This window comes from Pararge aegeria, chromosome 3 (genome assembly GCF_905163445.1).
Source record: "Pararge aegeria chromosome 3, ilParAegt1.1, whole genome shotgun sequence".
Lineage (NCBI taxonomy): Eukaryota > Metazoa > Arthropoda > Insecta > Lepidoptera > Nymphalidae > Pararge > Pararge aegeria.
The window spans coordinates 14,868,354-14,893,042 of record NC_053182.1 but is presented as its reverse complement, the minus strand read 5'-3'; the positions used below and the strand labels follow the sequence as shown (position 1 = coordinate 14,893,042).

Genomic DNA, 24,689 nt, shown 5'->3' with positions numbered 1-24,689 from the left:
ATACCCTGTGCATAACCTCTAATCACTCCACTGCCCGCGCACGTGTCCTCGGAATGTTGTTGCTACCGCACAAACTTTTCCCGCTTTCTCCATTTTATGGTAAACGTTTAGAACATTAGAAATCAAATAATTAGGGTCCACTGCTAAACGGAATGAAGTGAATAACCACCTGTTCGAGAAACAGTACTAAAGTGGAGTGGTTTTTATGCATAAATATTAGTCGTGCATAAATAGTAGTACACGGATTTTGCATGTTCTTAATTCTGTGTACTACGGACATATTTTTTATGTAATGCACTTATCCAAAGTCTATTTGAATAAAGACATAATTGACTTTGAATTGAATTTGAATGTATGTAATTATTTTAATATTTTTAGTAATATTGATCGCCTTTTGCTTTTTAATTGTTTATTTAGTTCTAAACTTTTTGTCCGTTTTCATGCAATAAAGTTATTTATATTTAAAACTAACCACAAAAATATTTCTCTTCAATCTTTAGATATACCTACTGACAGTTTCATGCAATAAAATAAATAAATATACAACGACGATACACACATCGCCATCTAGATCCAGAGTAAACGTAGCTTGTGTTTAGATGACTGATGAATATTTTTATGAATAATATAAATAAATACTTATAATATTATATATATAAACACCCAGACACTGCAAAGCGTTTCTGTGAATTCTGGTCTCTTAAAGTTTTATAGCGCCCAATAAGTTACGAGTATGTCATATTCAGACGCGTTCCAACCATTCTTCTTACTCAACCCAACTCGTAGAAATACAACAAAACTCAGCTTTTAGATGAAAGGAATTGAAATAAGTAAAACTAAATTAACTGCTCATTAGGTTTATTTAACAACAATATATTTCTTAAACTATTTCATAAATACCTTACAAATATAAAATACACTATAAACAGTATAAAAATACAATAAATATCCAAATGCACATGCATTTCCTTTCAATATTATACCTATAAGACCTCAGGTACTCCGATCAAAAATATGAAATATTATTCGAAAATATGTTTATATACTTAATTAATTTTGTAACAACATATTAAAATGACTTACGGCTAAAATATTTTGTCATCACATAGAGGCGGTAAAATAACGCTCATTCTACATATCACGAAATATATGAATCATCCACGCACATTAACCTGAAATATAATAAAAGCTCCCAACATTGGCACATACAAAAACAATTGGTCCTCTATATTGATTTATTTACGAACAACATTTCAGTCGAAATTCCCTAAAAGCAGGGGCCAAGGGCGATGAACCCCACACTTTAAAACTAGTGTAAAGGATTTGTTTTTATGTATTAAAAAAACAAGATCGGAGCTTCCTCCAATCTGCACATTATACAATCATACGTTTTAATCTTCTGTCTTCCGGCCAAAATGGTATTTCAGAATTTCGACTTAAAATATTGCACAACATCCTTATCTTCATAATAATACGGGAATATATTTACATAAAAAAAGAATGTCTATTCTAGTCTAAAGTATCGCCGTAATCATTTGAGTCGTCCCATCATACAAGTCAGTAACTCTCGCTTTGGCAAGGAAATTAGTAGTTATGTCCTTGTTCTAAGGGAGAGGGTAGGAAAAAGGATAGCACTACTCAATTCATTCTGTAATCTGCAGATTATGATAAGATTGTTTATTAACTAGTTTTTGGGCTGTTGCGCGACTAGGTTCTCGTTTATTTCGGGTTTTAATAATGCATTATTTTTCCGGAATAAAATTTCCGGTCTTCAGGAAACAAACAGATCATACCGAATTTAACGTAGATAATTTAGGCGGTGAAGCTAGGTAACAAATGGTATTTCTTTCAAATGCCGCGGATAACGTTTATGAGATGCTTTTCCGGGATAAGTATAGTCCCATGTCCATCTCCAGGATTCTAGCTTTTGAATAAATTCGTGAATCAGTTCAAGGTAAGTTCTCGTAAGACTGTTGCACGAAGCATGTCACCTATTCATTGGCGTCATTCAACGCGCTCTTGAACAGCAATGCTCAATGATCTATTCCATCTTAAGAGTGGACAGGATTCTTTCGAGAATTGTTGAGATACTCTGAGAATACGAATGACGTGTATTTCAATATTGGCAGAGTACCACTACGGAACACTATATAAATATGATGTCTTGTATAATTTTCAATGTTTCATTCATTTGTGTTATAGTTATAAATAAATAATGTAGTTTCATTTAGTAAGTTTTAATTTTACAATAAATTACCGGTTCAAAGTTTGTATTAAGCGAAAGCTTATAGAAAAGTCCTATTATAGTATAAAGAATTCCGTAAACGATAAAAAAGCTTAGGTGTGAACAATTGCTGTAACCAGGTTGCTTCTTAAATATTTTCTAATGACAATGTGAGATGGTGATAACAAAAAGAACACCCGGAGATTACTAAGATTGTAGTTATCGCTATCACTACTCACTGCTATGTACACATTTTGTATATAATCAACGCATCAAAAGTGCCATCTATGTGCCTATTTGAATAAAGAAATATTTGACTTTGACTTTGACTTTAAGATGTTAAAGAAAATAAATAAATACATAAACATATAAGAACATAGGTTACAAACCAACATACAAATTCGCATTAAATATAATATTGGTATTTCGGGCGTTATTGACTCAGATGAAACTATTACACATGAAGCTATGCTACAGGAATGAATATACTATACCTACATAATACAACCTAAACTAACATATATGTATGGAACTACTGTACATAAAATGTACACGAATACCTGCAATAAATACATAATAGGTATTACAAATTGCACTCCAAAGTAAACCTTAAGTACATAAAAGATACTGATTACACAATACTTTAGTACACATCGCTTTAGCGATTTTATGTTTTAAATATTTCAGCTCACAGCTAAATATTTGATTGTATTCGAATGTTTGCTTATTTAACTATCGGTTTATCACCTACTTGTCTCGCCATTCATTTCAATCTGCAAAAAAGAAATCCACTTGTAAATATATGTTAGGTATATTATTGGCTAGGTAATCTTCGTTAGGACATTTGCAAAAACTTTACTACACAAGTAGTCACAAGAAGCTACAAACTAAAAATCGTATTCGACATTAGGAAACCCTGAAATACTGTTTTTTTTTTTTCCGTAATTGAAATCAATTAAATAACAGTTCCTTGACAGGGTATGCAGATGATATAAAATGAAAAAAATCTCCAATACGAGTTGTAAAAAACTAAAGGATATGCTTTGTAAGAGTTACAAAAAGCCTACCCTTAAGTTTTTGTAACTTGTCCTGGACATTTTCTTCATTTTTTATCATCTGCATACCCTGTGCATACCCTCTATGCACGCCACTGGGTATATTACTAGCTATTGGAACATCGTTATCATTATAACAACGACCCAATACAGCGCACGGGTCTCCTTCCATAATGAGAAGGAGTTAAGGCTGGCCGAGTGCGGATTTGTGGACACTACACTCGTTTGCGAACATTATGGAGAACTCTCAGGCATGCAGGTTTCCGTATGGCGGTTTCCTTCACCGTTGAAGCAAGTGACATTTTAATAGCTTAGTGCGTTTGCACATAACTTAAAAGTTAAAGGTGAAAGTAGTGAAGTCGACCCTACCCACTGTGCTATCACCGCTTTATATATGTAGATGCCTCAAGTTTAGGAATAACCGGATAATATTAATTGGTATGGTAATGGAATCCAGTTCGGATAACCTTTAATAATATTGCGTTCTTTAGGTGGTACGAAGTCCACCGGTTCATCTAGTTTAATATAACTCTAAGTTATAATTTAAAGTAACTCTAAAGTGTTGTACTAGATTTTAGCCGTAGCCAAGAATTTGCAGGTCTTATGTTCTGGCGACTAAGGATTGTAAAAACAAATGACGAATTTCCACAATCTCGAATTTAAACGCTAGAACGTTCTAGAATCTTACCTTATCAGGAATCTGGCCGAGTATAAGTGGGGCGCAAGGCGTTGGTACGTCAACATCTTTAGTATTCATACTTCTTCTTATCATTCCACAGTTGTTATGAGCTTCAGCGGGTAAAAGCCTCCAGACGACTGGAGTGAATAGTTCTGCATCCATCTTGGTTCCATCCCTTTTGTCAAAGAACCATCCAACGATTGCGCCGACGGTCATAGTTGCAATGAGGCCAAGCGGTGCGATCCAGTGGTAGGAAAGACGGAATAGAGGGAAAACTGTGCTAGGGTCCTGCGAAATTAGAGTCAAAAGATGAGGCAGGTAGGCAAAATCTTTCTAGTAAAAACAGTGCTCCGAATTAAAGTAGTAGTAGAAATTGAAGTAGTAGTAGACATTTTTAGTAGTCGTAGAGAGTCGTGAAAGAATATCGCCATGCTTATTTCTGCCGCCAAGCAGCATTGTCGCAATGCTGTGTTTTAGGAGGAGTTAAGTGACATACACACGAACAACAGAAATATATATATATATTACTAGCGGACCACAGCGCCATCTGTCTGGCTGATTTGTGAATCTAAACCATCCAGGGTGCCACCCAAACGCATACCAAAATCATTCAATCGGTTTAGGAGGAGTTCAGTGACATACATACGCATACAATAAATATATATATATATATATATTCTCTCAGATAAGATATCTCTCAGATATTCTCTCTAAGATAAGTATTTATGTATATTATTCATGAAAAAATATTCATCAGTCATATTCGTATCCATAAATCAAGCTACACTTACTTTGGGCCTAGACCGCGACTTGTATATTGTTTGTTTGAAATCTTTATTGCACACACACATTTTATACAAATTAAACACAAATACAGAAGAACTTAGAAAATAAAATAGAGCGTGCCAAGGCGGTCTTATCACTAAAGTGATCTCTTCTCTTCCTTCTACCTTTGTTAGGAAAAACGAAGGAACGGGTCGGTGCAGCAATTTAAGTTTAAAATATATATGTACATTCATACATACAACAATATTTTGAAAATATTAATTAATAAATGGAAAATCCCATTATGGAGCCCTGGGTTGGTACACACTCACACACCAAGTGCTCAAGAGGGTTCCAAATTCCAATTTTTTTATTATTTATGGGTTTGGCCATTTTAAGTTAATATATTAGTAATCAAGATAATTATTATTGTTGTAGCTATGGATTTTCATCTGAATTAAACGTTATTATTATTATATATATGAATAGGTATGTATTTTGTCGTAATATATTTATTATTTATTTATTTACATGAACTTAACACCTTCGCCTCAAATTGATGGACACAGGGTGGCATGTTTGCACCCTGTGAAGTGTTGCTCTGTTCATTTGCCATGGTTTCCTAATTACGATCAGGTGGGACATCTGCTTGGTAGGTCAATTATTACCATAAAAAAAACATTGGATCGGTACCGAAACGCTAAATTGCTTATCGGTACATTGTAGTCTGTAAGTACACATAAGTAACACACGTATGTATCAACAGATACAACACTGGACTATATACATAAATAGAGTAAAGACACTGACTTAGATTAGAGATTTTTTTAAAGATCCGAGTCCGTATTGGATATTGGATAGAAACAGGCGTTAATCTGCGGAAATCCATGATATATTATGAAAATTAAGCTTAATTTGTTATACTCCGTGAAAAGCAGGAGAATCCATATGGTGTAATTTATAATTTCTTCAATAATTATACTCCACACCAAACCGATCTTCGACAATGTACCCTCAAGGAACTGTTAATTTTCATAATACTTGAGTCCGTGTTTTTTCTAATCGACGATTTAGCGGATAAACAGACAGATACGCAAAGCGACTTTGTTTTATTCTATTTAGAGATTTTAAGATGTTAAAACCCAGTTGCAAACTGAATCGCATAATAATTTATCTCATCATAATCATCCGCAGCCTATTAAATAAATAAATAAATAAATAAATAAATAAATAAATAAATAATAAATAAATAAATAAATAAATAAATAAATAAATAAATAAATAAATAATAAATAATAAATAAATAAATAAATAAATAAATATACTGTGACCAAACACAGATCGCCATCTAGCCCCAAAGTAAGCGCAGTGTACTAAGATGTTTGACGAATATTTTTATGAATAATATACATAAATACTTATAACATACAGATAAACAACCAGCCACTGAAAAACATTCATGTTTATCACACAAACATTTTCCAGTTGTGGGAATCGAACCCACGGCCTTGGACTCTGGAAGCAGGGTCGCTGCCCACAGCGCCAATAGGCCGCCCAGTTGAAGGCCTCTCTCATAGGAAATACGGTTTTGTGGGCTTGTCTACAATGTGAGTCGAGTTTATCTACATAATACAAACATGTAATGAAGATACTTCACCATCATCATCATCGTGTCAACCAATCGACGTCCACTGCTGGACATAGGTCTTTTGTAGGGAGTTCCATAATACAAGGTCCTGGGCCGCTTGCCTCCAGCGGCTCCCGGCGACTCGCCTGATGTCATCTGTCCACCTCGTTGGGGGCTGAGCTACGCTGCGTTTACCGGTGCGGGGTCGCCATTTCAGCACCTTAAGACCCCAGATACTTACGATAGTATTATTGAAAGAAAATCTGGCATTAGAAGCGCACTCCATGGTCATATTGAGCGGCGGTGCTCGCAGTCCGTGTGCGGCGGCGGTCTGTGTGCCCATAGAGACGGTTCCGGCGAGAAGAGCTCCCGCTATAGCGCCCGCGATAGCTCCATAAGGTCCTACCCACCAACACGACATGCCGAGGGTGAAAACACCACACGTGGCACTGGCCGCAATCGCTGACAAAGCGGTTGCTACACCTGCATAAAAAAAATAACATCATTACTAACATATTATCTCGCTCAGTAAAGACGACTATTATTATTTATTTATCTACTCAAACTCATATTTAAGTGTTTATGGTATGTTAAGATATGTATTAGTATATTTATTTTTGTATTTGTGTAGTCTGGTTTATGTATTAATATGTAGATATTTGTATGTATGTACCCCACCTATTCGCTTTCTTTTTAGTTTTCCTAATCCTAAGGTTGCCTGGCAGAGATCGCTACTTAGCGATAAACCGCATTTTTTATCCTGCTTCATTCTTCATGTGTTTTTTCTTTTTTTTTGTCTCGTTTTTCTGAGTGGTGTACAAATAAAGAGTATAAATAAATATTAGCGGCCCACTACAGCGCACAGGTCTCTTCACAGAATGAGAACTCAGAAGAAGAAGATAAGAAGATTCAAGCCGTAGTTCAACTTATCGATCGATTTATGAAATGAAAAGAAATGATCAGGATCAGGGTTCCGTTTAATACTCTTTGAAAACCTTCGTCCTATTAGAGCGGAACGTTCGGTGTTTATAAAAAAAACACCAAATGTTCTTAATCACTTTGCTATTTACTTGGTTTATACCTGTCGATGAACTAGTGGACTTCGCCCACCAATCCGCACTGGGCCAGCGTGGTCAAGGTCTTAACCCTTTCTCATTGTGGGACGAGACCCGTGCTCTGTAGTGGGCCGGTAATGGGTTGGTGTGGTGATACTTGTCGCGTAACCCTAATGAAGGGTTTATTAGAGCCGGAGTAACCTTAGCTCTAATCTCCTTGCTGAAAGCCAACGGGCAGCAATTCGATTCAATAATAACAACTGACTGGATTTGGCTAGAAGTATCGATTTTATAGCCCATATTGCAGATCGACAATTTAATATTGACATGAATTCGAAAATAGCAAGTCAATATGCGGCCAGTAGTAGTAACAGTCCGCATACAAGTTTTTGTTTGTTTCATTCATTCCACGAACAACCGCGTATCATTGGCCGTCCGTTGCACTACTCTTAAGAATCGTGACGTGATGTTATGTCTAAGCCTTCTGCAACGACTTGGCTATCAAGTGTAAAAAATATTTTTCTAAATAAACAGAAGTTTCAGGTCACTCATATCGCTATCGCAATTTTTAACATCCGACTGAGAAATTGTGACGCGATATATTTGTCGCGTATTTCTGTAAGTTACAGTCTGCCGATTACAGACAGATTAGTGGTTTTTTTTTTGAGGTAGAAAGTATATAGACGTTATCTGGGTATATAATTGCTAAACCTAAGTAACCTTACTCCCAATTTGTAACGAAATCCCATCAGCTACTTTAGCGTCATGGGTTTTGTTACACATTAAACGCAACGAGATTTAAACTGAACTCGAATCCAAACTTTACTCAAAAGTCCGCCGGTAACTCTAATAGCCAGAGGTTGCCAAAAGGTTGTGAAAAATAAGTTCTCAATTACGAATTGGGAGCTTATTCTAGTTACTTTTCGAGTGAAAAACCGATAATATAACAATCGATTGGGCTGTTCTTTTCACGCTGTAACTCTTGGAAATAAAAAGTTCTTGGAAATTTTAGAAACTTCAATTCAGTTCTAGATTTGTGTGTGTACAACAGAATTGGTACTGTTATGAGTTAAAAAAGAATAATTTTACGTGATATTGACGTCACTTTTGCTTTGCAGGCATAATATGATAATAAAGCAATAAATAAGAATCTTATGAAACATTGCCAAAATTACTTTGATATTAGTAAAATAGCCATCGACGTAAAGGCTAATTATAAAATGTTCACTCTCGGTAAATCACATCACATTGTTTTGACGTGACAACGTCTTATAAATTGGATTGCCGGGTGACACTTCAAGAAACTGCGTTACGCTCCGCTCACGTTATGCGCTCACAATGAGAGCAAGTGAGAGGCACGCGTCCCTTCCACTCGGGCATGGTTAGCCCGCCTAAGAGCGAGAGAGACAGACATAAAAAGTGAAAGGCACGCGTCCCTTTGTAGTAAATGCTGTTTCATTGTACGCAAATGTATTGCAAGTTATTGTATGTATATTTGTATATAAATACGTATGTATGTGTAAAGGTAAAAATAAAATTTTGTTAATATAAAATTCAGTGCGAGATTCTTTGTATAAATTAATGTTTTAAATATAATTCTTTGTATAAATAAATGTTTTAAATTGTTACTATTATTTCATTCTTCTTCCTACTATACGAATGAATATTCACATTAAAATTATTTTACCACTCAAAGTCGTTGTCACGTAAAACTTTCGCCCGTATACCGACTTTACAGGCAACCAATTTTTTTTGAAGTATAGTAAATCAGTTTACGCATCTAATAGGTACCTAAAACAAGTGGGCAGAAATCCTGCTTCATGAGTCCAAGGCCGTGATTTCGATTCCCACAGCCGGAAAGTGCTTATGTGATGAGCATGAATGTTTTTCGGTGTCGGGTGTTGATATGTATATTATAAGTATTTATGTAAATTATTCATAAAAATATTTATCAGCAATCTAAGTACCCATAACACAAGCTACGCTTACTTTTGGCCTAGACAGCGATGTGTGAATTGTCGTAGTATATTTATTATTTTTATTTAGAATAGGTGCAGGAAAACTTTAGTGCACTTTACACTGGAATACATTATCAAGAAGGCCAAATGGTAATTCAAGCCAGAACACCTTCTAAGCCTGTAAAAAGTTTAATTTCGGTCGTGCATGGAGTACTGCAACATTCACGAGATGGCTTTTAATGGCATTGGATGGTGGAGTTCTAACTTTTCTAAGTTATGTGCGTTTTAAGTAATCAAAATACAATTGTTTTCAAAGGTGTGTGGAGTCCACCAATCCGCACTGACCAGCGTGGTGGAAACCTGCATGCATGAGAGTTCTACATAATGTTCTCTAAGGTGCGTGGAGTACACCAAAGGCAGGAGACCCATGCTCTGTAGTGGGTTGTAATGGTTGATGTGATGATGATGATTTTGATAATGCATACAAAAGTATAACTAATGCTCTAAAAATAGTACACCTTTTCAAATTACTTTGTAGACAATTCACTCCGCTAGTTCCAATATTTTAAATGTTAAAAAAATCTTACCAAGGACGCCTCCAAGCTTCTTAATAACGATAAGCATAACTACAGAGACCACGGCTAGGGCAGCTGTGACGGAACGTGCTATGATTCCTTCCGTCAAGGGCTTCAGGCGAAGGCGCAACCATCCACGCAATATATCCTCAACGGCCACCAGTGCACACGCGTTTAAAACCGCTGAGAGCGAACTGTGAAGCGCAAATAATAAAAAAAATATTCAAACATATTCTCTTACATTTATTGAATTTCATTATTTTTTTTAAATTGTTAACAATGGTGTATTATACAAATAAAACACTAATAAAATTAAAAAAAAAAAAAAAAAACATCCGCTTGCGGGGTTTTTGAATGCCCACGCGAGCAGAGTGAGGAACCTCCTTACAATACGCGCCGGTTCAACGACTACTGCCTTTTGTATCTGACCCTTAATCCAACAACCAAACTTCAAACTTCTATTCAAACATTATTAAACCTAGAGTGTGATGAAGCGGCGATAGCCTAGTAGTTAGGGAAACGGTCATAGCCCAGTGTTTAGTAATTCGACCTCCCCAAAGGGGAGGAACGCATCTCAAATTTCTCAGAGTTAGGTGAATTATAAGCAATTTAATATATTATCAAAATTAAGCTTAATTTTTTTGATAATATATCATGGATTTCCGCAAAGTAACGCCTGCTTCTATCCAACCAATTTAATATCACGATGGTGAAAAACATTGTGATATTTGCATGCCTTAAACTTCTATACCGCAATCCAGCTTCAAAACCTCAGTAAGGAAAACTCCAGAAAGACCAGGCAAGGTATATACCATTGCTAAATAGGTTTTTTTTTTCAGTTACAATTACTACAGTACGATTAATAACAAACACTCCGTCAAACTGATGGCCGATTGGCGCAGTGGGCAGCGACTCTGCTTTCTGAGCCAAGGCCGTGGGTTCGATTCCCACAACTGGACAATGTTTGTGTGATGAACATGAATGTTTTTCAGTGGCTGGGTGTTTATATGTATATTATAAGTATTTATGTAATATACATAAATACTCAATTCATATAATTATTCATCAGGCATCTTAGTACCCATAACACAAGCTATGCTTACTTTGGGGCTAGATGGCAATATGTGTATTGTCGTAGTATATTTATTTATTTATTTAAACTGTTAAACAGTTTGTTGACGGGATCGGTAGGGTGATTACGTATCTCGCGACAACTCGCGACAGGCGTAAATCTGCAATCGCTGCTGTCAAACGTCACTTTTGTTTATTAATTGCTTGGAAAAGTGACATTTGACAACAAGTATTTCAAGATTTACGCATGTCGCAAGCCTGTCGCAAGATACGTAATCACCCTGCCGCTCTCTTGTAATATAACGTTGTAATATGTTTAGATGCTTAAACTATTTTGACGTATAAGTAGGTAGATAGTGCATAAAAACAAGTGATTTGTTCTAAATGTTCTCATGAAGGAGCTGCAAATGGTTAATGGTATATCATACCTTAAGAATGTTAAGATAATTGTTGATTTAAAGTTAATCATGAATACCTGACAGATGCTTTTCTTTTCCTAAATACCTATCATGCCTTAAGAAAATGCTTAGTTGGTATACCTTAATCCAGCTCCAAAGACCCCAGCAAGGAACACTCCAGAAAGACCTGGCAGATGCTGTACTTTAGCTACGTATGTGACGAAGGCAGGCAGCAGACGGTCCCCTACTAGAGGCACACCACCTGGGTCGCAGCCTCCGAGCACCCAGGCGGCCCAAGCGGTCAAACCGCACCACACGCAGAGGGATATAGCCAGGATTGCGCCGATACAGAATATTGCTAGTGCTCTGAAACAAAAGTTTTAGTCATCATCATATCCACCCATTACCGGCCAACTACAAAGAACGGCTCTCCTCCCACTGTGAGAAGGGGTTAAGGCAGTCCACCTCGCTGGCCCAGTGCGGATTTGTGGACTTCACGCACCTTAGAGAACATTATGAAGAACTCTCAGGCATGCAGGTATCCTCACGATGTATTCATTCACCCATGAAGCAAGTGATATTTTGATTTTACTTAAAAGGCACATAACTCAAAAAAGTTAGAAGTGCGTGCGTGCGTGTGTATTCGAACTCGGCCCCCCGAAAGTGAAATCGAGCTCCTACCCAATGCGCTATCATCGCTTCTTAATATTGTGTAATCTAAGAATTTGTGGTAAAAAATTGATGTAAAAGAGGTTAAAGTTATGTGAACAAGTCGACAACACCGGAAGTGTTCAAAGTCAAAGTCAAATATTTCTTTATTCAAATAGGCACATAGATGGCACTTTTGATGCGTTATTATATACAAAATGTGTACATAGCAGTGAGTAGTGATGGCGATAACTACAATCGTAAACTTAAAACTGAACTACGAGGGTTCCAAACGCGCCCTGGTCTAAGAAGAAGCCCACAACAAACTTAGCCGGGTGTTCTTTTTGTTATCACCATCTCACATTGTCATTAGAAAATATTTAAGAAGCAACCTGGTTAGAGCAATTGTTTACACCCAAGCTTTTTTATCGTTTACGTAATCCTTTATACTATAATAGGAAATGTTAAAGTGGGATTTACGAGTACCACTATCAAGAACACTTAATCGCTTAGCGGCACTTCTTTGTCGGTGGGTTGGTTACTAGCCACGGCCAAAGCCAGATCAGACCAGAGAAAATTCAGAAATTATATATCCAAAATTGCCCCTGTCGGGAATCAAACCCGGGACCTCCTACCTTATTCTATTATATTTGAATTTTTATACTCAGCGTTCCGAACTAATTCTCCTGACAAAGATGATATTTAGCCTAACCTTACCTAAACAAAACAGTTTCACTAGAAAACATCTGAGCCAATTAAAAAAAAACTGACTGAAACTGGCAAAAAAAATCATAGGACCTCGCTCAATGGAAGATCAATACTACAGCTGTGAAATCGAGTCTCCCTTTTTTCCAATTTCCTTCTGAAATCCTATGACATAATATATATATAAATAAATAATAATAAATAAATATACAACGACAATACACACACCGCCATCCAGCCCTGCTTGATAAATCCTCATTAATCTGTGGTCGAAGTAATAGATAATGGCTACACTATGGATTTCCATCCTCCATTTTTTATATTTCCGCATCCTTATCTGCCCGCATCACGCCGCCAATTAGTTGCACACCTATATCCGCGGCAAACGCACGTCAATCTTCCGCTCATCCATTCAATAAAACCGCATGGTCGGCCGGCCAAAGAACCTTATACTGGACGATTAATAGTATTTAAACCTACATCAGTGCTTTAGTGTTTAGTGATAACCTGTGAAACCTTGTGAAGTGACGAGAAATCAAGAGAACTGCATTACGACGAACTGTAAGTCCACGTGCAAATACTTTTCTGTCCAACCCTAGTTATCCCTTGTTCTATATCCTTTAAAGCCATAGTTTAAACATTAAAAAGGGGAAAAGAAACCAGCAAAACCTAAAATATACAGTCCACTAAATTTACAAAGAAAATAAATACCATTTTATGGTGATGATTCCCCGAAAGTAAAAATGGCGTCACCATAAAATTTGGTCACTTCGAACCGATTTCATAAAAAATATTTGATCACTTCCATCGAATTTCATAAATTTTAGTCATTCGATCCGAAGATCGGCCGATTCGATTTAAATTCATAATTTTAGGATTTAAATTATCGTTAATCATTACATTCTATGACTTTAAAGTTCGGAATTATTATTAGTCTATGCAACTTAAAGTACGCCATATTGTAGGTATTCACTAGTTCAGTTTGTAAGTTTAATACCGCTAAGATATTGTCTACATAATAGATTTAACGTTTTGTTTACTAAGTAAAGAAGTACTAAGTATTTTATAATTATATATCTCTTTTCCGCACCGCTTGCTTAGTATTTCTATATAGTTTTACCCCGCTACTTAGTATTAAAAACGGATGAATCGTAGGTAAAGATATCTATTTCAAACGCATCATACCTACCAAACAATGCGCTCGGCCGCAGTCGTTTTTGTCGCTCGCTGCATTCAAGGTCACGCATGACCGCTAACTTGTTAATTGTTATACCTAGTTCTTTGCCCGGTTTAGTTTTTAAAATAGCATTATAACGCTTTTATTTAACCGCTCGCGTCTATAAAAGGGTTGTGTGTTTATTATTATAAGACTGCAACTACTTTATATATTTTACGCATTTCTTGACGCATTTGCAAACACATATACACCTTTTTTATTATATTTTTATTTTTATAATTCGGTTTACTCCTTCAGAATGAATAAACCAGAGTCGGTTTCTTCACCAAGTCCATATAGCAAGGAAGAATGTAAGTTACGGTTGTTGGAAGGCAAACGGGACGTTATATTTGCTCGTATGCAAAGAATGTTTGACACCGCTATTCAAGTCGAATCGGACAACAGTAAGCTGCCTTCTTTATTGTCTCAGGCTTCAAACATAGACACTTTACGCAAAGAGTTTGAGTTAAATTTAGATTTATTCAATGAGGCGCAGTTAATGTTGAATCCAAAGGCTATGATTAATTACCAATCGTGGACTTCATTTGAAGAAATGTTTTGCTATGTCAAACAAATAATGGAGCGTCACTCTAATGTTGATAATACGAGTTCAGAGAATGACAGCGCACGTCCTATCTCTAGTTTTCCTAAATTAAAATCCCATCTTCCGCCTATAGACTTAATGGAGTTTGACGGTCAGTTAACTAAATTTCCTTTGTTCTACCAGCAGTTTAAAAACATGATACATGATAATCCTAACTTAACCAATAATGAAAAGGTATTTTATTTAGTTGGTAGGTTAAAAGGGAAGGCCGCATCTGTATGTGCAGGATTGCCAGCCACCGCAGAAAATTATCCTATTATTTGGGAGGCGTTAATACAAAAATACGACGATCCGCGTTCGTTAGCCTGCGCTTATTTAAACCAATTATTGCAATTTAAACCGCTTGCTAGTACTAATGCTAATTCATTAGATAGCTTTATAAATACATTTAATTCTTCAGTAGAAGCTCTCAAACAATTAAAAATCGATCTTACTGATTTTATATTCTTTCACTTAGCCACGCTTAAATTAGATGCTGATACAGTTAAAATGTTTGAGATAATAAATCGCAAAAAACAAATTCCTACCTATAGGAGTCTTATAGAATTTGTGAAGGAACAGAATAAAGTAATGTCGCGCTCTCTTAATAAAGGATTAGAATTACCTCAAAATAGATATAAGGGGAATTCGATTCCGAAGCCTTCTACCAAAAGTTTTGTAAGTACAGAAACTGTAAATACTTTAAATAGTGCAGCTTGCAGTTTGTGTAAAATTGGTCAACACATACATCTTTATTCTTGCCCTGCATTTATGAAGTTGTCTCCGCATGAGCGGCATTTACATGTAAAAAATAATAACTTTTGTAACCGATGTTTATCGACTCATCATAAAACTTTAAACTGCTCTTCTCAGCGAAACTGTAAAAGGTGCTCATCGGCATCACATCATACTGAATTGCATTTTGAACGCAACAATTACAACGCTAAAGATTTATTACCTAAAACGTCCAAATCTAACATAGGTAAACCGCCCTCATCTCCTAACGCAATTAATTCGCCTCGCGTGTCATCAGTTATTACTGAGGCACCTTCGACAAGCTCCTCTAGTGAAAATACACTAAATAAAAATAATTTTATATCTCAGACCACAAATACCACTTTGGTATGTAACGTATCATATGATTGTTTAGAACGCGTCACAACAACCACTTTGTTAGGTACTGCGAAAATAAGAGTGTATGACAAAAATAATTGTGCACATCTTATAAGATGCCTAGTGGATCCCGCATCGCAAAGAGATTACGTTTCAATCAGTTGCTGTGAAAAATATTCGCTACCTATTAGCTTTCAGAGTCGTTTTTCTGAAGTTCAAGGCATCGGCGGAGTATCGCAAAAAATAATTGGTGTTTCAGAATTTACGTTTAAATCTCGTTTTAATGACGCGAATGAATACTCAATACGCCCTCTTGTAGTTGAGCGAATCACTTCTCAACTGCCTGACTCTCATGTAGACATCACAGCCATTGATGGTCTTATTAAAAATTTACCTCTGGCTGATGATGATTTCGCAGAACCTGGTCCAATTGATATATTACTAGGGGTAAATGTGTATCGCAAAATAGCAATGGCTGATAAAATAAATGGTTATGAAAATATGCCTTCCGCATTTGAAACCTCTTTGGGTTATATAATTATGGGCGATGCACCTATTTTATCTAAACCTAATAATTCCCGCGCTTTGTGTTTTTTCACGAGTGAACCTTTAGATAAAATGTTAGAGAGATTTTGGACAATAGAAGAGCCTCCTTCCCGCAAATTCTTAAGTCCTGATGAACAAAGGTGTGAGGACATATATACGGCTTCCACTGTACGCCAACAGGACGGAGCATATTCGGTAGATCTTCCCTTTAAAGAAGATCCTAATTTATTAGGTGATTCGTATTTTACCGCAAAGAAGCGTTTTCTCAATCTGGAAAAACGATTCATTAGAGATCCCGAACTTCATATTAGATATAATGAAGTTATTAAGGATTACCTTGATAAGGGTATCCTCAAACGCTTACCACCTGATGAACCTGCTTCACCAGGTTATATCTTAGCGCATCATCCAGTGATACGCGAAGACAAGAGTACCAAGGTACGAATCGTACTAGATGGTTCTTGTCCCACTGATTATTCTCTTCTTAAAATAGAAGAACCCTCCGCAAATAGGAAATTATCTTTAAATGATATTTTGTATACTGGTTGCAATTTGCAAGCAGACATATTTAACATTCTTTTGAATGTCCGCATTTTCCGCATCGCATTTTTTGCTGACGTCCGACAAATGTATTTGTCTATATATGTCAATTCTCCGCACCGCAAATATCAACGCATTATTTATCGATCTTCACCAAAGGACCCACTTGAAATGTATGAATTTACTCGAGTGACCTTTGGTCTCCGCTCATCGCCCTTTTTGGCATTACGCACACTGCGCCAGCTGGCTAGTGACGAGCGCCAGCAATGGCCTCTCGCTGCATCAGTGGTTGAGAGAGACGTCTACATGGACGACCTAGCTTCTTCCGCCTCATCTCTAAATGAAGCGGTAAAGATAGCTCAAGAGTTGATACAACTGTTTAAGGCTGGTGGATTTGACTTAGTGAAATGGACCAGCAATTCGACTGAATTACTCGGACACATTCCTTCATTTCACCGCCAATCTGAGTCGATCTCTCTTGACACTGATGACTCTTTTAAGATTCTTGGTCTTCATTGGCTTCCCGCATCTGATGAATTTATTTTTAGAGTTTCGCAACCGCAAGGTGATTGTACCAAAAGAGCTATACTTTCAGCTACCGCGCGTCTTTATGACGTTCTAGGTCTTGTTGGTCCAGTCATTTTATTCGCTAAATTACTCATAAAGGAGTTATGGCTTCTAAAAATAGGATGGGACGAGTGTCCCCCTCAACACATATGTGAAAGATGGCAAAATTATATAATTGAACTGCCTATTATTCAGAATCTTAAGTATCCTCGTCATGTTGGAATAGAAGACACTTCTGAAATTTATCTTCTCGCATTCTCTGACGCTAGTGAGCAAGCATTTGGCTCTGTTTTATACTTATACGTTAAAAACAGAAATCAAAGGCCTATAATTACACTTATTTGCTCTAAATCCCGCGTAGCACCGGTAAAACCAACGGTCACGCTAGCTAGGTTAGAGTTAAATGGAATAGTATTGCTTGCTCGACTTGTAAATTCAGTATATAATATATTGTCAACCCGCATAAAAATAAAGGAAGTACTCGCGTTTTCTGATTCAGAAGTCGCCCTTTGTTGGGCACTCTCTTCGCCACACAGGTTTAATACATATGTGGCTAACCGCATCTCTCAAATTCATACGCTATTGACATCAATTAAGGTGAACTTTTATCACATACCTGGTGTTCAAAACCCCGCGGACTGTGTGTCTCGTGGCCTTATGCCCACACAGTTTTCAAAACACGACCTTTGGTTTAAGGGTCCCCCATGGTTGTCTTTATCTTCAGAAGAGTGGCCCATAATAAAGTTTTCCTCTCATCAGGTTTCTTCATTACCTGAGGAGAAAACTACAACGCACTTAATAATATCGCACGATGAATATACAATTATAAAGCTTGGATCTAAATGTTCTTCTTGGACTAAATTTCTTCACGCCACGATTTATGTACTCAGATTCATGAAAAAACTTCCGCGCAGAGATATTATTACAGCTGAAGATATCAATGCAGCTGAATTACTGATAATTCGCACAGTACAACGCTCAGTCTTTCAGACTGATATTGACAACATTAAAAATAATAAACCATGTTCGTCAAAATTACGAAAATTATTTCCTTTTGTTTCTGAGGACATTCTTCGGGTGGGTGGACGTCTTGCTTACTCGTCGTTAGATTACTCGCATAAACACCCAATTTTATTACCCAAGAAGGGACACATAATAGATCTGTTAATTGATCACTATCATCGTAATCATTCACACGCTGGCCCCCAATTGCTTCTGTCTATATTGAGACAAAAATATTGGATATTATCCGCTCGTTGTGTGGTACGTCAACGCATACATAAGTGCAATGCATGTTTTAGGCATAATCCTAAGCCTACATTTCCACTTATGTCTGACCTTCCTAAGTGTAGGATAGAGAAAAGTAAGGCATTCCTACACACAGGTGTAGATTACGCTGGACCTCTCTATATCACATTGACTAGGAAACGCGGCATACGTAGTCAGAAGGCATATATATGCCTATTTGTTTGTTTGGTTACAAAGGCGGTTCATATAGAGCTAGCCTCTGATCTGAGTTCCTCCGCCTTCTTAAATTGTTTTAAAAGATTCCAGGCCAGGAGAGGAAATTGCGAAGTCCTGTATTCAGACCAAGGGACCAATTTCGTTTCATCCAAGGCTTATTTGAATGAGTTACATACCTTTTTAAAGTCAGAAGATTATTATAAGGACTTTAGTTCCGAATTAGCTAAATATCGTATAGATTGGAAACTTAATGCACCAACTGCAAGCCATTTTGGAGGAGTCTGGGAGAGTAATATTAAAGGTGTTAAAACTCTACTTTTTCGCGTAATCGGCAAACAAATTCTGACATACGAGGAAATGCTTACTGTACTTAATGAAATTGAGGCTGTACTTAACAGTCGACCTCTGTATGTTTTAAGTTCAGATCCCTCTGAACCCTCCGCGCTAACGCCTTCGCATTTTCTTTCAACCGTACCTTTGGAATTCATTCCAGCTCCAGACGTAACTGGAGAACGCGCTGGTCTTTTGTCTAGATTTTCTTTATTGGATTCTCTGGTTCAGTCATTCTGGAAGAGATTCAGAATGGAATATCTGCACAATTGTGCAGATATTCCATTCTGAATCTCTGCATTACTCTTGTATAGTATACTTACAATATTAGGTCGTATTATAAGTTGCAATTATGTTTATATCCGTTTTATGAAGGGTTCCTTCATGTCCGGGGGGATGCTTGATAAATCCTCATTAATCTGTGGTCGAAGTAATAGATAATGGCTACACTATGGATTTCCATCCTCCATTTTTTATATTTCCGCATCCTTATCTGCCCGCATCACGCCGCCAATTAGTTGCACACCTATATCCGCGGCAAACGCACGTCAATCTTCCGCTCATCCATTCAATAAAACCGCACGGTCGGCCGGCCAAAGAACCTTATACTGGACGATTAATAGTATTTAAACCTACATCAGTGCTTTAGTGTTTAGTGATAACCTGTGAAACCTTGTGAAGTGACGAGAAATCAAGAGAACTGCATTACGACGAACTGTAAGTCCACGTGCAAATACTTTTCTGTCCAACCCTAGTTATCCCTTGTTCTATATCCTTTAAAGCCATAGTTTAAACATTAAAAAGGGGAAAAGAAACCAGCAAAACCTAAAATATACAGTCCACTAAATTTACAAAGAAAATAAATACCATTTTATGGTGATGATTCCCCGAAAGTAAAAATGGCGTCACCAAGCCCCAAAGTAAGCGTAGCTTGTGTCATGGGTACTAAGATAACTGATGAATATATATATATATATATTCAATGAAGTAGAAAAAAAAAACAACAATGATTACTCACGTAATAGCTTGTCTCTTAGAAGGTAGAGCGATATATCTCTGTACCATGGTCTGGTTGACGGAGTTAAAACAGGTCCAGTACAAAAATCCTCCTACCACCGCACCCCATCCAGTCTGGCGCTCATATGGTGAAAAGCTCCAACTGAAATGTTAAAAACATGTCAGCTAGTAGAATACACCAGAACACCTTAGCTTTAGTTTTAAGTTAGCGAATGTAATATGACCAATTCAATGGTGCAAGTGATAGGCTACATAATAAGCAATTTTTGAATATACCTACCTACCGTGTTGAGATGAAAAAATATTCGTCGCGCATAACAGACCTATATACTCGTAACGACCATTGCTCTCAGTTTATTATCACGATGAGATATTAATTGACGATTGTTAAATCTACATTAAAAATCTATTTTCACCAGTATGTTGCACAAGATTATTTATACACCAAATGTCTTAAAATAATATACAAATATTGATAAAAGTATTAAGTTATACCTCGAACATAATTATTATTAGTGAGATCCTTTGTGTCAAAGATAATAAAGTTGAAGAGATAACGTTTTCTTTGAACGCTCTAATATCTGAACTAACCTTAACCTAACTAACTATTGTAGGTTACAAAAATTATATTATATAGCCCAATATCCGGATGGTGACGGCAGATCAGAATACAGTTGTCACCCCCGTTCTTCTTTCGTGGGCGTCGTACTACTACTGTAAGGCTACTAAAGCAGCAGCGACCTCTGTGATACCATATACTGCGATCACCAACACGTCTACCCAGCGCGCATAGTTAGTGATTACGGGTAAACCCGTTGGGAGAGTCCTTGAATCCAGCAGTGGACTGTTATTGGCTTCGAATTATGGGCTATTTAAAGTCAGTCATGCTTAGAGCAGAAACGAAATGGTAACGTTGGCGGGCAAAGTGACGTGGTGGATCAGATGTAAGTAAAATAGTAATAATTGAAATCATATTATTATAAAGAACATCCGCTCACATAAACAAGATAAAAACTGGTAACTACTAAGTAGGTGAGGACGCTTACTTAAAATAATATAAGAAACAGGAAAATTAACTCAAACGTACGACGTCATAAAATTACATTTACCTATACATAACTCCGTCGTTATTCGATCATTTTTAAAATTAGAAAATCAAAGGTCATATTATAGGATGTTAATAACAATCCGCAATAAAAAAATTTTACCAAAGTTTTCACACGTGAAAAATTCTGATTAATTATAATGGTTAAGTTCATTGACTCATACTCGCTTTAACATAAACAAGGGGACCCTTGGACAATACGCTCAGGCATGTTTTAGGGAAACAAGATGGATAGGCAGTGGCGTACACTAAGTTATTTACCAGGGTTTGCATACAGCAGGCATATTGCATCAAATAAAAATAATCCTCCTCATATACGAGTTATATATCAATTTTAGGGTAGGTTGTATTTTGTTGTTTTTTGTGTATCTGTTTTTGATGGTTGAGTTAGGTTCGCCCCAAAGAGACCCGAAAACCAAATTATATATTTATTTACTGGTAAAAATTGAAGCAATTTTATTAAACAATGCAATTAACTTGCGTGTTTGATTTAGTGGTTGGCAAGCTTGAATTAGAATCACGAGGTTTTAGGTTCGATTTCCGGTTGAGGTCATAGGTTGTTTGGAGTTTCAATAGGTCAGACCCCCCAAGTTATATATATGTGTCCAATTTTTTTTTCACTAACCTAATATAATATTATTAGTTAAAACCTACAAACCTATCTTGCCATAGCGTGGAGGACGAGGCCTTTGCCCAACTGTGGGTACACAATGATCTAATAATATATATTGAACCTAATAAAATGCAGATAGTTATCTCACTTAGACAGTTCAAGGCGTCCCGATTCGCTTGCAATACCAAGTACTGAATCAACGCCGCCGACGGCAAGCGTTCCCGCCGCTGCCACCAACATAACGCCTATAAACATCACACCAGTTTGCACTGAGTCCGTCCATACCACCGCACGTAGACCACCCTGTTAAACAAAAAAAATGGTAAACAATGCAATTAAGGTCAACATAAGACAACAAAACTAGCAACATATTCAACAATTACTTATTGTAAAGTCAACATCTCACAATCAACTCGCAAAACGTGCGTAGAGGGTACATTGCCGAAGATCTGTTTCGTGCGGAGTATAAAGATTGAAGAAATCATAAATAACACCATACAGATTCTTCTTCTTTAAGCAGAGTACAGCAAATTAAGCTTAATTTTCATGATATTATATCATGGAATTCCGGAAAGTAACGACCGCTTCTATCCAATAGAAAAGAATATGTTAGAACATTTTAGTAAATAAATCTACTTACTAATACAGTGTATAGGCCACATATTGCAACCATAGCACCACCCACAGCAAAAACATTGAAACCGGTCACTGAAAACGAAAATAAAACTGTGAAATTGAATAAAAAACATATCATACAACATTGCAAATGCAAAAGTGCGTTTGTTAGTTTGTTCATTTATTTGTTACCAATGTTTGATACCCCTGAATTAACCTTGAAGAAACGCACAAAGATAGTTCGAATTCTGGATACGGACACTACGGAATTCTAAACGGAATGAAGTGAATAACCACCTGTTCGAGAAACAGTACTAAAGTGGAGTGGTTTTTATGCATAAATATTAGTCGTGCATAAATAGTAGTACACGGATTTTGCATGTTCTTAATTCTGTGTACTACGGACATATTTTTTATGTAATGCACTTATCCAAAGTCTATTTGAATAAAGACATAATTGACTTTGAATTGAATTTGAATGTATGTAATTATTTTAATATTTTTAGTAATATTGATCGCCTTTTGCTTTTTAATTGTTTATTTAGTTCTAAACTTTTTGTCCGTTTTCATGCAATAAAGTTATTTATATTTAAAACTAACCACAAAAATATTTCTCTTCAATCTTTAGATATACCTACTGACAGTTTCATGCAATAAAATAAATAAATATACAACGACGATACACACATCGCCATCTAGATCCAGAGTAAGCGTAGCTTGTGTTTAGATGACTGATGAATATTTTTATGAATAATATAAATAAATACTTATAATATTATATATATAAACACCCAGACACTGCAAAGCGTTTCTGTGAATTCTGGTCTCTTAAAGTTTTATAGCGCCCAATAAGTTACGAGTATGTCATATTCAGACGCGTTCCAACCATTCTTCTTACTCAACCCAACTCGTAGAAATACAACAAAACTCAGCTTTTAGATGAAAGGAATTGAAATAAGTAAAACTAAATTAACTGCTCATTAGGTTTATTTAACAACAATATATTTCTTAAACTATTTCATAAATACCTTACAAATATAAAATACACTATAAACAGTATAAAAATACAATAAATATCAAAATGCACATGCATTTCCTTTCAATATTATACCTATAAGACCTCAGGTACTCCGATCAAAAATATGAAATATTATTCGAAAATATGTTTATATACTTAATTAATTTTGTAACAACATATTAAAATGACTTACGGCTAAAATATTTTGTCATCACATAGAGGCGGTAAAATAACGCTCATTCTACATATCACGAAATATATGAATCATCCACGCACATTAACCTGAAATATAATAAAAGCTCCCAACATTGGCACATACAAAAACAATTGGTCCTCTATATTGATTTATTTACGAACAACATTTCAGTCGAAATTCCCTAAAAGCAGGGGCCAAGGGCGATGAACCCCACACTTTAAAACTAGTGTAAAGGATTTGTTTTTATGTATTAAAAAAACAAGATCGGAGTTTCCTCCAATCTGCACATTTTACAATCATACGTTTTAATCTTCTGTCTTCCGGCCAAAATGGTTTTACAGAATTTCGACTTAAAATATTGCACAACATCCTTATCTTCATAATAATACGGGAATATATTTACATAAAAAATAATGTCTATTCTAGTCTAAAGTATCGCCATTATCATTTGAGTCGTCCCATCATACAAGTCAGTAACTCCCGCTTCTCGCTTCGCAAGGAATATAGTAGTTATGTCCTTGTTCTAAGGGAGAGGGTAGGAAAAAGGATAGCACTACTCAATTCATTCTGTAATCTGCAGATTATGATAAGATTGTTTATTAACTAGCTTTTGGGCTGTTGCGCGACTAGGTTCTCGTTTATTACGGGTTTCAATAATCCCAAAGAAACCTTTTTTTTCCGGTATAAAACGTATCCTATGGCTGTCTTCAGGAATCAAACAGATCATACCGAATTTAACGTAGATAATTTAGGCGGTGAAGCTAGGTAACAAATGGTATTTCTTTCAAATGCCGCGGATAACGTTTATGAGATGCTTTTCCGGGATAAGTATAGTCCCATGTCCATCTCCAGGATTCTAGCTTTTGAATAAATTCGTGAATCAGTTCAAGGTAAGTTCTCGTAAGACTGTTGCACGAAGCATGTCACCTATTCATTGGCGTCATTCAACGCGCTCTTGAACAGCAATGCTCAATGATCTATTCCATCTCAAGAGTGGACAGGATTC

General features: G+C 36.4%; 1 protein-coding gene across 1 annotated transcript; it reads right to left on the bottom strand.

Moving 5' to 3' along the window:
* Window positions 1-2,545: 2,545 nt before the first annotated feature.
* Window positions 2,546-24,052, bottom strand: LOC120636995 (sodium-dependent multivitamin transporter-like). The gene is made up of 9 exons (XM_039908574.1): window positions 23,986-24,052; window positions 22,495-22,562; window positions 22,003-22,157; window positions 20,138-20,278; window positions 11,549-11,773; window positions 9,951-10,132; window positions 6,592-6,833; window positions 3,968-4,246; window positions 2,546-2,997 (listed from the first exon to the last, which is right to left on the bottom strand). The coding sequence occupies exons 1-9, from the start codon at window positions 24,050-24,052 to the stop codon at window positions 2,968-2,970; spliced, it is 1,389 nt and encodes a 462-aa protein (XP_039764508.1). The 3' UTR covers window positions 2,546-2,967.
* Between the last annotated feature and the right edge of the window lie 637 nt (window positions 24,053-24,689).